The sequence below is a fragment of the Penaeus monodon genome, chromosome 4 (assembly GCF_015228065.2).
Source record: "Penaeus monodon isolate SGIC_2016 chromosome 4, NSTDA_Pmon_1, whole genome shotgun sequence".
NCBI lineage: Eukaryota > Metazoa > Arthropoda > Malacostraca > Decapoda > Penaeidae > Penaeus > Penaeus monodon.
The window spans coordinates 35,263,722-35,278,729 of NC_051389.1; the positions used below are offsets into that span (position 1 = coordinate 35,263,722).

General features: G+C 44.2%; 1 protein-coding gene across 2 annotated transcripts in view; it reads right to left on the reverse strand.

Moving 5' to 3' along the window:
• Positions 1–782: 782 nt before the first annotated feature.
• LOC119571986 overlaps positions 783–15,008 on the reverse strand; it is a 109,458-nt gene continuing 95,232 nt past the window's right edge. The window contains exons 3-6 of one of the 2 annotated variants that reach the window (XM_037919039.1): positions 13,325–13,474; positions 3,730–3,833; positions 1,647–1,794; positions 783–1,524 (exon numbers count right to left, since the gene is read on the reverse strand). In XM_037919039.1, coding sequence (XP_037774967.1) covers positions 3,735–3,833; positions 13,325–13,474 — 249 coding nt within the window. In that variant the 3' untranslated portion in view covers positions 783–1,524; positions 1,647–1,794; positions 3,730–3,734. The remainder of the gene's footprint in view (positions 1,525–1,646; positions 1,795–3,729; positions 3,834–13,324; positions 13,475–15,008) is intronic. The other variant, XR_005228670.1, reaches the window with a different exon arrangement.

Here is a 15,008-nt window from a genome sequence, read left to right on the forward strand (position 1 = left end):
GTAAAGAGGTGAGCATGGGGTCACGTGTCAGGCCGACCCGCCTGAGGCGAGGGGAGGCCGACCTTATCACGCCGGGCGCTGGACGAACTGTCGGGTCAGGCGAGATCAGATAACTCGTCATCTACGCCCTCGCTGAGTCGGTAGTTCTTATTTTGGACTTGGAGTAATGTGGTAAACAGCCACGTGGTCTATTGGTAAAGAAATAGGCTTATGTATATACCATAAGCTCTCCGTTCCTTCCACTCCTCTGCACACTTTGTCATTTCATCTTTACATACCCATAAACCTTCCTATACATCAATTAAGTGGGTGGTGGCAGCGAGCGCTTCTTTTAAATCTAGGGAGCTGTTATCTACAGTTGCTACACACACAAACTAATATCACAAGGGGGGGCACACACACTAATAACACGGGGGGATACACTAATGAATCGGGGGGGGGGGGGCACACAATGAACCGGGGGGGGGAGGGGATAATAATGACACGGGAGTGGGAACACAAACTAATGCCCCATTGGGTGGGGGGCACACACTAATGACACGGGGTGGGGACACACACTAATGACAAATGGGGGGGGGGGACACACTAATGACACAGAGGGTGGGAACGCACACTAACGACACGGAAGGGAGAGGGGGCACAAACTAGTAACATGAATGGCACACCTGAAACATGGATGACATACTAGTAACACGGATGATACACTTGTAAAACGGATGACTGTATATGCAATCAGGATTACAGTAAAAAGTATAGATTGGTTACCTTGACAAAAACATCTGTTTTTCGTAATTCATTTTTATTATACTTCTTTTATATGTTTCTATAATTATTTACACATGTTTTTAACAGGCGACGCCATTCTGTGACGTCGATTATGTCGATTCCGGGTCATTTTTAGTATCTATCATAGCTTGATATTTGAGCCATTTGGAATAGGTAAAATCCCATAGATTTTACCTGACGATGGGTTTGATTCCTGTAGGATTTTTCGAAAGTTGGCGTCTCGGTTCGTAGGTTGTCACTGACCGATTTTAGGCGTTTTTTGTGCTGGTTTTATTAATTTTCTCTATTCTTCTTATTTCAGCTTTTTTTTTTACCCTGTAATTTCCCTGATGTACTTCATGCCCTCCCCTGCTATCAGGATTATCGACTGATGAATGCGGCGGAAATGATCATCAGATTCATTCTCAACACACAATAAATCTAATTATAAATATCGTCCGAGAATACCCGTCTGTCATAGTCGAAAAATTAACACAACAGTAACACGATGACATACTAGTAAAGCGGATAATGAACTAGTTATATGGATGGCACACTAGTCACTATGCACTTTTTACAGACTTGCAATTTGTCCGGCATGCTTTCTTGTTCTTGCGTTATGTGACCTCGCACTGGCTCACGTATGTGCCACGCACGTTACTTATGCACGTACTCTGTACCTGTCCATGCCCTTACACAGCCTTGCCCACGCACGTGTTTTGCACTCACTCACACACCCCGGACCTCTCTGCTCATGGTCTGTAAAAGCACCAAATGAGTGAACATATAATGTTTTGTAAATCCGATTTATTTCGCACTTATTATGTATGTTTAAATTTGTAGCATTAAGCTTATTGCAATATCACGATAAATTCGCTTACCGAAGATTCGTGGGAGAAGGGTATGTGGTACAAAATCAGTCCTTTCAGTTACGCAAGGGAGCAAGCCTCTAGTCCTTTCAGTTACACAGTCAGGGTAGCAAGACTTTTATCTTGCCTTGCCGATAAGGTGTCACCACTAAACACATACCTTAAATGTAAAATTAATATGCTGATAAAATATAACATCCACCTACACACGCATACATTCATGATAGTTCTAGTCCTTGGTAGTTTGCCTAGTTAACATTCACGCCTTATTTTACTTCGCTGAAATCTTTTTTATTTATTTACCATTTCATCCTATCATATTTTCTCCTTTTACAATGCTCCCACTCACTCTGAACTTAAGTTTATCCATCGGAACCCATATTTCTGTGTTAATGAAGATAAAACTTATACGTGAGCTCGATAATAGAAAACAAATGAGTTTACCTCTTCCGTATACCGCATGGCGTCAGCTTATCAAGCCTCCACTTCCGATTGAACTACAGTGTCAGCTCTACGTTACCATCCCAATTATTTTACTTGTATGATGTGACTCTTACACATCGATTCGATAGAACAAAATCTTCGTCATTTTCTGATCGTTATCATAACAATCTCTCTACACTCTCGTGTCCTAAGGAATAACTTCTAGTCTTACGCAAGGCACTATTCCAAGAAATTTCCAAACTATTAAATGGTGCCCTATGTTTCACTCATGTACCTAAATACCAGAATCATCCCTTCTAACCACATACTCAGGAATACATCACATCCTTCGTCACAGCTAACATCACGCCCCACAAACACCTACAATCTTCATATTCAACTCGCTTTTTTGCGTTATCCCTCGTATCTATTACTCACTTTTCAAACTTAACTACTTCTATCGTCACTACCAATACAAAGGTAATTCAGTTAAGAAATATTCATTAAATCTTAACCGCCACCTATATAAATATATGAACACTAATGGTAACAGATTAAGCTTGAGATACATTCAGGATAGATCCCTGATTTTACCTTATCTGTCTTAAATACTATAGATGAAGAAAGAAGTAGATCTATAATAAGAGAGAAATGAAAGAATTAGCTCAAGTCAGGTAGAGATCGCCAGTCCTCACTTAAGATGGAACCTGCTTTCTCCTAGTCAAACACGACGTCACTATGATAATGTTGTTCAGTTACTCCCTTATTCGCTTTTACAGGGAAGGCTGTGATATGATAGTTTCACTTCTGCCTTTTGCTTTCATTCCGAGAGGTCTCAAATCCGGAGCACTTCTGAAGTTCAGCCTGTTCTTGAACCTTTATATACTGTTTTCATCACTTGGCATATATATATATATATTATATATATATATATATATATCGATATATATAATATATAATATATATAATATATGTGTGTGTGTTGTGTGTGTGTGTGAGTTGTGTGTGTTTTGGTGTGTGTGTGTGAGACACTGCACCACATGCCTATTCTTTCTAATCGCAATGTTCTTAAGTGACTCAGCGGGTGAATTACTGGTATTGACCGTGAAGTGTTTACTGCTAGATTATGAAATTTATCAACGACTGCCCCAAGTTAAGCGCTAGTAGTTCAGTTACGGCGAACTACAATTGCGCGCACACACACACACACACACACACACACAATTATCACACACACCACACACATATACACACGTACAACCACACACCAACAACACACACACACCCACGACACACACACTACCCACACACCATATATACACACGCACCACACACACACACAGCAACGTACACACTACAAGATATACACAAATATATATCCTAATCTAAAGTTTCGAGTTTATCTTCATATGAAGTAAAGATTAATTACAGTTCATACACAACCATGGTGATGGCGTGCGTGCGTGGTGTGTGTGTGTGGTGTGTGTCGTGTGTGTGTGTGGTTAGTGTGGCGGGTGTGTGTGGTGCGTTGTATGTGCAGCGAACGCGCACACTATACACTAACATAGCACACACACACACACACGCACGCACGCACACGCATGTGTATGTGTTACATTAATTAATTTTACTTCTAATTATGAAATAAAACTCGAAACTTTTCAGTACTTACTTCAATTAAGTGTGGACGCGCCAAAGATGGAGTACCTCCCCAAAGAAAACGCTTTTGACTGTAGAGATGTACGAACTCCGAAGTGCATTCTGAAGTTCCTCAACCTTTAAAGGAGAAGAAATTCATGAAAAATTTAATGTAACAGCTACTATTTCCATGATTACCAGCGTGTATGGTCATGTGTAATGTGAATTATTTCTATACAATCCTTGGGTTTAATGTAATTCTAATAACACATTATTAGTGTGTGTTGAGTGTGTGCTTGTGTGTGTTTTTTTTTAGTCTAAGACTCGAGCCGAAGTTTTAGGACGTGTGGAAGTGTCCCACGTACACAAGGATTGTCTTAAAACTTGTACGATATTTTCCCCGCATCACTCAACCCGCCTCGGTCAATAAAGGATACCACGTGGTATCCTGAGACTTCGTACATGGCTCAATGATATAAAGGACTTACTAATCCAAGATGCCTCTATATCGCGGGTTTATTCCTCGCTCGACGCAAGAGCGCCGATGCCTGCTGCCCCTTGCAGCCTCAGTCAGTGCTCCAGGAAGCGAGGCAGACATCGCAGCCAGCAGGACCCACGCCCCGGGTGCCTCCCGTAGCTGCCCCTAAAAATGCGACTTGGAGTTGTCGCCTGCAGCTTTCAAATCATGGAGGCGATCCAGTACATGTTAGCTCTTCTTTCTGCAAGTGGCCCCCACAAAAGCTGCTCATCACTATAGACTCTTCTGTGTCCCTGCCCTGCAGCGAGCCGTGGACGCCAAATTTAGATTTGATGAATGGAGTGCATTAACCCAAAAAGAGGCGTTGGACGCCATAAGAAGATTGGTGCTTCGTGCCTCAATGCAGGCAGTGCAGTGGTCGGAGTTATTTAAGCGCGTGCAAGGACAGGAAGAGAGTGTCACTGATTTTTTCATGAGGTGTGCACAAAGTGCTTGTGATTGTGGGTTTCAGTGCCACCAATGCAGTGTCAATATTACCGAATATTTGCTGCTGAAAAGGCTTACACTTGGTCTAAGTGATGTAGTGTTGAAACAAGTGTACCAAATGTGTAACTCAATAAATAGTGTTGATACCCTTAGGCCAATGTGTTGCTCATATGAGGCGGCCCGCGAAGACGCCGTGAGCTGTAGCTTATGGCGGGAAACTATTCGTGCGGCTGGCACCGCACATGCTGGAGAGGAGGAGGACAGCCACACCCCTGATGCTGCCGCCTCTATGGTCAACAAGGTACAACTCCCACAGCTCTGTGGAAAATGGCGTGACACACGCCCCGGACAAGACCTTATGCCCGGCCAGGGATGCAACTTGCCTCAGCTGTCGAAAGCAAGGTCACTTTAAGAGATGTAGCAGGGGCTCGAAGCGCCAGAGCAGCTCCATGCTCGCCTATGCTGTCTCAGGGGCCGTAAGGATTGCAAGCACCAGTGTCTCCTGCCAACCCACGGTGAAGGTAACCATGGTATATGAGGGCGGTGCTGAGCACCAGGCAGCTGCTGTGGCAGACTCCGGCGCACAGGTGTGTATCACGGGCAGATATATTGAAAAGAATGAACATTAAACTTATGCAGCTGTGGAAGCATGATGGCCTGCGGGACGTCGCGAACCTCACCCTGAAGTGCCTTGGTTCATATGTGTGCCACATCACCTTGGGTGGCCTCTCTATTGGGTAAGAGGAATACTTTGTACCCTTTACTAAGGAGCTGTTCCTATCATTGGGTGCATGCAAGGAATTGAGGTTGGTATATACTGACTTCCCCCCATCACACCCTATTAGTAGCTGCACTGACGGAAAACAATGTGACCAATGGGTCCTGTGAGTTGCCAACAAGACCCACAATGATACCTTTTCTACCACTGGAGGAGCAAATGCACTGGCTGCAGGACTGGCATACACACCTGGCACACGCGTGAAAGTGCAAAATCAAGCCTCCAACATGTGGGACAGCACAAACTTATAGTGGAGGTACTCCTCCTCAGGAAATACACCCACAGACTGAATGGCAGCGGGCGTATCTCCCTCAAGAAAAGGAAGCATCTGTGGCCAACGCGTGTACCAACAATACTTGAACAACCCAGTCCTGCATGCCCTTAACCAACACATCAACACTACCAAGAAGGTAGTCGAGACGCCCTGGATTGCAAATATTTTAGGATTATATTGCGGCCACACATTCATGAGTGCATATAGAAATACAAATACTCTTCCCCTTTTTTGCTTTTATTTGTGTGTGTGTGACCTTGCTTGACATGGTTCATCAAGCTGTGCAAACTTTCCCCTTCATTTATTTTCTGTAAATGCCATTTTTACCTTTAGCATACCAGCACCTAAAATTTCAGATCCTTAACATAGGTCTTTGCAGAGTGTGGCCTTCCAACAGTTGGCTGTTTTCATGAAATGAAGGGGTTTCATTTTTAACTTCTTTCAGCCAGTCACTTTATTTTTTTATTCATATTGTTCACTTTAACTTTAATATCCATTCTTTTATATTTACTATGCTTTTTCATAATGTCCATACTTCTTTAAAAGTAATGTATAGAAAAAAAAATAAAACAAAAAGTAAAAAGAATGAAACCAAGGATAAAACAAAATCAAAACATTAAAAAGGGAAACCTGAAACCCTCAGTTTGTATATTCTCAAAATTTACAATTCACATCCAAAGTGGCCTCTTGTAAACAATGAAAATATACTTTCCTCTCTCTCTCTGTCATAAACCCAACGCCAAGGAGATGTCCAGGGAGGCTGGGCATTCCACGAACTACTGCTAACCAAAAGAGCACAACAACCCAAGAGAGAGTTCGGTGACATGCTTGTCTGTCTTGTCGAAAGAATGTTTTTAAATAAAATAAATAGAAATAAAAGTGAAACTAATTTGACTATTAACAGAAACTGAAAATCAAATCTTGAGGCTGTGAAAGAAATCCAAGAAAAATTAAATGATAAGACAGATAAATATGTTTTTTTTTTTTTTTTTTTTTTAACTCCACGGATGAAGTGGTTGCAGGTGGCTGCTAAGAATGCTTACAGATGGTACTGAGTGAGTGCTGCTGCTGTCAAGAGGGGGAGGGGGGGGACTCGGTCAGGTCCATTACAGTATCTTGGGGGGATATGTACGATATGTTTCCCCGGCATCACTTAACCCACCTGGGTCGATGTTCAAGTCAGTTGACGGTCAGTCAAAAATGGAATAACACGTGACCCTGTACCTTGATGCCGTGAATGAGTACACCCTGTGGCTAGCAACACGCCTCTTTGGTCTTCTATTCCAGCAAGACAGGCGGCCTGATCCAGGCCTGTTCTGGTCAATCGGCTGCTCTCCCTCCGGAAGGTAGGGTCACACTGGTCCGTGAGTGCCGTTACAATGCTTATTGGCTGCTATATCCACTCATCACCCCTGCAGCTGTTAGACACTTGCTCTAACACTTTGCTTCCCCTTGTTGGACTTGGTGGTGGATGGGGGCGTGAGTGGATGAAGCACTGTCCAAATACATGGAAAATAAAACTAAAACCCCCCCACAGACGGATGCCAATGTTGACGAATCACACAAGGCCCAGACCATGGCAGCCACCCTGAAGCCTTACGTGCCTCCGGGTGGCAAAAGAAAACCCCAAGCACAGGATGACTCTGTCACGCCTGCTGCCAAGATGGACAAGACAGAAAAAACATTAAAAAATATGTGTCCATTAGATTGTCCAACAGATGGCTCTCATGCTAGCCCCTCAAGGAAGATCTGAACCCCCAGGCGCCTCCCCCAATTCAAAGTGCCAGTCAACCTGAATGTTCGACAATGCCTACTAATGGCAGGGTTGGAGAGCAACGCAAAATCCGGCTGTCGATCTGGGTGCAGAGATCATATCAAGCTACCCTTAGTTCTGCAGAAACGAAGGAGCTAAAAGATGGGGAAATGAGCCTCTCACCACTAAATCCAAGGAAAGGGAGGCAAGGTGCTACTTGGCTCTCACTCAACTATTGAGTATCACCAAACCTTAGGTCATGAGGCTTCCGAATGTCGAAAGAGAAAACCCAACAAAATCCAGACAGAAGTGCCCCAACTCTACCCTTGATCTGGTAATGAGCACCTACATTCAGAACGTATGTGCCTGCTTTTGTGTTTAAATCAAAATACGACCACGGGCTAGTGCACAGCCAAACCGAAATGTGGTGTCTTAGCAAGCCACAACACGAGTGGCTCAAGGCATATAAGGGAAAGAGGGACACAACGCCTAATTCCCAACTGTGCAAGGGTATGACCCGGGCTGCTTGCTCTGTCAGGAAGAGTAGCCCAAAGGGGTTGCCAAGAACCGACCAGTTTTGTCCGCCCCAGCACTATGCGTAGAAAGAACAAAAGTGAAAAGGCCTCCAACCTCCTAAGAGGAAGGAAGCCGCCCCACAGCCGAAACCGAAGATCAACAAACAGGAGTTTCTGAAATGAAAAAAAAGTGCAGACCACAGGAATAAAGGTTCAAACAGCCCACAAAATCCTCCCCAAGAGATGATGACTTCCTCCTCAATGAGGAAGACATGACTCTCCTGTTGATTGCTGCAGTCACAGCAGTAGCAACAGCTTTGGGAAGAACGAGTGAAGAGGCCGAGAAGGAGTCACAGTCGCCATGACGGCAATTACCAAGACTGTCGCAGTCCTGAAGGGAAGGAAGCTGGAGAGAGCCAAACCAGCCCCATCCTCACCCTCACACCAGGACGAGACTCCCCTCCCCACTCTAACCCAGGCCATGCCCTCACAGTCAGAGCCAAACCAGGCTGAATCTGTGCAGCCAGAGCCAGAACACGCTGACCTTGCCCTGGCAAGGCCTGCAAAGAAAAAAATGCACAGAAACAGCTTAAACAGAGAAAAGCCAAGGAAACCACAAATCATAGCTACCAAAGGCTCTCCACCCCCCAGTGGACCCAGGGGTAGCCTGATAGCAGAAGACCCCTCTAGCAACGAGGACTTCACAATGGAGTTGTCAGACTCCAAAACCAGTCAATCCGAATACGACGATGTAACTATCATCTAGTAATGACACACAATTTAAGCATTCTGCAGTGGAACGTCTATGGCTTCTCTGCAAGGAATGCCATCCTCTACGCAATTGTGCAGTCAAGGAGCATTGACATTGTCATGCTCCAGGAGACATTAACAGTGGGACCTGTTCACTTCTCCGGGTATCATGTCTTCATGCTGCCACACATTGATGGCAAGAGTGGCTTGATCACCCTTTTCAGAGCAACAATCCCCTGCTCTGCAATAGCCGATGCACAGCACTGTGGAGACGATGTTGAATCTCTTGCCATCGAGATTCACCCGGTCGGGTGGCCCCTGAAATTGTACAATGTGTACAGCCGGCCAAGCTGTAGGAGCTTAGACATCAGCCAGGTCTGTGCTTCTGCAGCACATGACCAAGTGATCATAGGCTGAAACTTCAATGCATACCACCCCATCCTGGCTCCCTGCTGGGCACCAGATGCGGCTGGCTATCACACAGCCAATGTGCTTGAGACATATATCAGATCAGATCTCACCCTGGTCACTGCGACTCTGGTGGAGAGGATTGGCTGGTGTGTCGATGAGACTGTCATAAGTGACCATTATGGCACTATAACTACCCTCATGGATAGTGACCCAGCCAAAATGCCATGACCGAATCCAAGACATTTCACAACCCCTTGGCCCATTGTCTAAGAAGCAATGAACCCACACAAAGTCAAAATGTGGAAGTGCTTGAAACCAGACTTGTAAATGCCATTGATCAAGCAGCCTCACTGACCATACCCAAAACTCGGCCTGGGTCCAAGAGTCACAAAGATGCCTGGTACTTCAATGACGAGATTAGGGTGGTCAACATGTGCTGAAAACAATTCCGAAGGCAAAGAACCCCTGACAACCTAGCCCTCTTAAGGGAGGCTGTCAGGATGCCAAGGAAACTGCCAACTGAGTCAGGCAGGAAGAGTGGCTGGAATGGTGTGAGTCCCTCAGCCACCATACCACCCTCTCTGAGCTATGGCAACGGATCAAGCGAGCTACCAGCCGTTCAGCCCCAAGATGCATGCACTATGACCCCCAGTCAGAGGCGAACAGACTGGCGCACGAGTTCTCTGCGAGAACAAGTAGCAACAGCCTACCAGCTGAACTGAGGGCAAGAAATCTATAACCAGACAGACTTGCTCATATCAGAGAAAGGGCAGCCAAACCCGATAACTCAGATGTTATCTTTTCTCTGAGCGAACTAAGAAATGCCTATAAAAACAGTTGTGACACAGCCCCGGGCTCTGATGGGATCTTATACCCCATCATTTCCCACCTGGGACTAGTAGGTGAGCTTGCATTCCTGCAAATCATCAACAAGTCCTGGAAAACATCCACTCTACCCCAGAGTTGGAAGAGGGCTACCACAGTTCCCATCCCTAAACCAAAGGAGCCTGTCTGGCCAAGACAGCCGAGAGGATGGTACTAAACTGGCTGCAATGGAAAATGGGACCCCCACATGAACACCTCCATGGGTTCTCCAGGGGCATGAGCACAGCGTACAGCATAGCCACACTCTTGAGCACAATAAGCACGGGCACATCTGTGGTAGTATTCTTTGACCTGGAGAAGGTTTTGAATTGGCAAGTCCTCTTGCCATTCAGGATAGGTGACTACTTTAGGAATACAACAACCAGAGTCAAATTCCAAAATCACCTATCACAGCACATGCCACTAGAGAATGGAACGCCACAGAGTAGGGTTCACAGTCCAGCCCTTTTTAACACATTAATGTCCTGTATCCTCAACATAAACCTCCCAGTGGGGTGCAAGATCATTTCCTATACAGACGATCTTGCTATCATCTCCACTGGACCTCGTCTGAGGAGTGTTGTAGGACAGGACTAAAGATCTCTGCAGCCAAATCCAAAGCCATGGCTCTGAGACAAAAAGTTCAAGGCACAAGTCTGAAAATCCAGGGAATGGACTTGGAGTGGGTTCAGGACTACCTCTACCTTGGGGTAAGGATAGACCGGACCCTCTTCTTCCAGAAGGAGGTCCAGTACCTGGTTGACTGAACAAAATCAAGACTGTCTGTCATGAGAGCAATGAGTGGGAGATGCATAGGAGCCAGAAACAGAGTACTAAGATCATTCTATGTACATGCTGTCCGGTCCATTGTGGACTATGCCTCCCTTCCTCTGATTAGCATTAAGAAAAAAAAGACAAACTGGCGACAGTCGAAAACGAAGCTGCCACGGTCATTCTGGGTGCCCCAAGGTGGGCGAAGGTCCTAAACCTCCTCCTGGAGGCAAACCTCCTCCCCCTGGCCTCACGAATCGTTCTAATGGCAGCACAATTCTTAACAAAGGTCATCCAGGCTCCCAGGAATACAAGCCTAAGACATAAAATAGTCAGACGCCTAGAACAAGATAACGAGCTCTTTGCAAACAACTCCTGGCTGTCTCAACCAGCAAGGGTGTTAATATGCCATCAGCTCAAAGAACAGCTTCTTGCCAATGGCATGGACTCCACTCACCCTGACTTTGTCGAAGCTCTGCCGTGGGCACAAACCTCGATAGATTTCGCTGCCATGAGCTTGGCAACCATAACGAATGAATACCCCACGCATAGCCTAAAGGCAGAAATCCAGAGGGTCATTGCAACCATCACTCCTCCAGGTAGTAGAACATACTACGTGGATGGATCGGTTGATCCCTTGACCCATACTGCAGGCGCCGGTTTCACAGCAAAGGATGCCACAAAATCCATGAGGGTAACAGACAACGCCTCCTCGCTACAGGCAAAGGCAGTTGCTAACATGAGAGCCCTAGGCCACGTGTCCGTGAGGGAAGGACATGTGGTCATAAATACAGACTCCAGAGGAGCCATCGACTGTCTTCAGCAGCGCTCACCCAATGACAATATCTACCTTCTGACTGCTATCCTCACACTGGCACAGAGGATTTTTGCACAGGGTAGAAGAATTATCATAAATCGGGTTCCCCGCCACATTGGGATTAGAGGGAAGCTTGCTGACAGACCAGCCGACATTGGCAGGGGTATGCCCCCTAATCCCATGATTATACAACCAAGTCGAAAATTACTTAGGAAGAAGTGTACGGTGACAGCAACCTCCTTCCGCCTGCAGCTTCACAGAGAGAAAACGAGATCCTCCCCCTCGGCCAGCTGGTACTCAGAAGCCACAGGCTATGAACCACTAGCACACTCTGAAATAACCAACAGAGGTACCAAAGTCATTCTTCACAGAATGCGCCTAGGTTACGACTGTGCATGGCAGATCATAGAGAAAATAAACCGTGAAGAGAGGTGTTCATGCATTGCGGTGAGCCGAACGCCGCACTCGTAATTGTGAGTACACACAATTCCTGAGACAGGGTCCGCCGAACACAGTCGTCGTGCTGGTACAGAGATTATGCGACAGGAGCTCCTGCTGGCAATCCCATCGCCACGGTAAGCACCGAGTGTCAAAATGAAACAGCCATAAAAAGCTGACACAGGCCGGGCCATATATGGAAGACCTGGGCGAAGCTAGAACTTCGCAAATCTCAATGCTATGCCCTGTATCTCCTTTATCCTGAGACCTCGTACAAAACTACAATGCAATAACACATGACCCTGTAACTCCTTTATCCTGAGACCTTGTACAAAACTACAATGCAATAACATGTGACCCCGTATCTCCTTTATCCTGAGACCTCGTACAAAACTACAATGCAATATTAAAATCAACAAATTTGAAGATAATTCTGCGTCAAATAAACAGATAAATCTTAGAAGACCCTCTTGATTAATTGTCAAACGTTAGTTTAGTCGTGTCTTATATTTTACTGATATATAACTCTTTAATTTTTGTCAGGTCTTTAATTTGTTCTTATGCAAATTTTCCTTGGTTGAAGATTATTCTGTTTTGGAAATAATCAGAAAAGCTTCGAGGCCACTCCTAACAAATTATCAAACACTAATTGTGCCATCTACATTTTTATTACTGTATTTTATTATATTGTGTATTTTACAAGTGATGCAATAACAATTAGCGTAGGGATGCCACATCACATTTAGATATACATGTTTAATATTTGTCAACAATACGTAGCAAGGATGTACACTTCACACCCCCCGTCCAAGCAGCTGCCCTTCTCCTTGGGCAGGACGCAGATGTCGCCCGGCTTTCTCTTTTCGCACAGGGATAAACATCCGCCCTCGAAGGGAACCGCCGCATAAAAGGACACGTCCGTAAGGCACAGGGAGAGACACGGCAGACAGGCCAAGCCACACAAGGTCTAGCTCCACCACCTCGTCTTCCACCCGGGGACACGGGGGCCTCTTGGGGGATCTCATATCTGTCTTCAAGAATAAGCCAGCAAGCTAAGCCCCTTTTCACTGACCCACCCAAGTCCATCTCTCGTCTCGCTCACATCTGGTGACGCGGTGCTCCCAACTCTCGTGTCCCCTACATCTGGTGGCTTGCGGTGGTCACCTGTCGCTTACAATATTACCATCATGATATAGGCAAAATTTATTGCCATATTTAATCTATAATCTATTTATATCGTCTTTACAAATAGATTATCAAAATACGATTTCTTACAATATGTGTGTTCTATTACCAGCATTAACTTTGAGATGTAGAAACGGGGCAAATCATCTTTTTTTCTTCTTTTTGTGTGTGTATGTCTAAGACAAATTTCGGAGTCTAAGACCTTTCGTGAATACCACCCCTGGTTCTGCTTGAAGTCACTTGGGGTTGGGTCCACGGGCTGGAAACAGTATTTATGACTATAAGTATACATATAAGTATATGTATATATGTATGTATGTATGTATGTATATATATATATGTGTGTGTGTGTGTGTGTGTGTTCGAGTTCGAAACTTTCGATTCAGTTTTATTTTCTACTGTGGCTGTTTCCCTTTTCATATGTGTGTGTGTGTGTGTGTGTGTGTGTGTGTGTGTGTGTGTGTGTGTGTGTGTGTGTGTGTGTGTGTGTGTGTGTGTGTGTGTGTGTGTGTGTGTGTGTGTGTGTACTATATATATATATATATATATATATATATATATATATATATATATATATATACATATATATCGCAAATGGCGATAATATTATCGTCAAAATAAAACTTAATATAGCCTCGCCCACTCCTTTCACCAGACATGATGGATGAGTGCGAGTAGAAGGGAAGGGGGGAGTCAACCAATTGTCGTGATCAGACTTGGAATCTTACATGCACGCAGGAGCAATTGCAGTCACTGATTAATTAAAAACGAGGAAACGAAACAACAGCCTTGCACAGAGAGAGGGCAAGAGAGGGGCAGAGAGAGGGCAAGCTGGAGTTCGCCCACTCAACACGCTGTCACTTTTTGTGTTTATTTCATTTTTCTGAACTTTGTAACGGATAGTGACAGTGGATTACAACCTGTGACCTGATATTAAAAGGTAAAGAGAATTATATTGGTTCGTGTGTATGTAGTCTCCCAGTAAAGCACCAGAACTCACCCTTTATATCTTCTTCCGATCTTATCTTATTTTTATTTGTTTTATTTTTAATAAATAGAAGTGTTGTACGAGGAAAACATCTGGAATTACAAAGGATATAAGAGTCAGTTTTGTGTTTATTAATTGCAACGTCCCAAGGGTGTAAAGAGGTCACTAACACCACCGATTAGTATGTTCGGGAACACAAACACTAAAACACAAGTCAAAGACAAATCAGACATAAAACACACACACACACAAAAAAACACGAAACACAAACATTAAATGAGAACCAGCTTCTCTCACATAAACATGTAACTTAATCACTTATCTATATATTGCCGAGACCACAATTATTCTGCGCACCACAACCACTAACTAGAACTCGAACTGGACCTCCTTGAAGGACCGGGGACTTTTCATTGTCACCTAAGTCCGCGAAACTGAGTTTTGGTCCTCACAAGATTTGCAACTGAAAATTCTTAGGTCCCTAAGATATTTTTATTATTATAAAAAATATTTTAAAAGTGTTCATAAAATGAATAAAAGTTCTGTGAAATAAAACAGTAAAAATAAAAAAGAACCATCGTGTACAAGAGTATATCATAGTAAAATAAGTTAATAAATGTTTAGTGTAAAATTGTTAAAAATTGGAGATGTAAAATATTCACAATGAAATTATGATATAATGATAATAAATAAGATTAATAAAGATTAAAAGTTTCTTTTCACATTCATTTTCTCTTTAGTGGTCCATTTCTAATACGGCAAAGGTTCGTCTAATGTAGAAATGTTTATTAAATGCACATAAAAC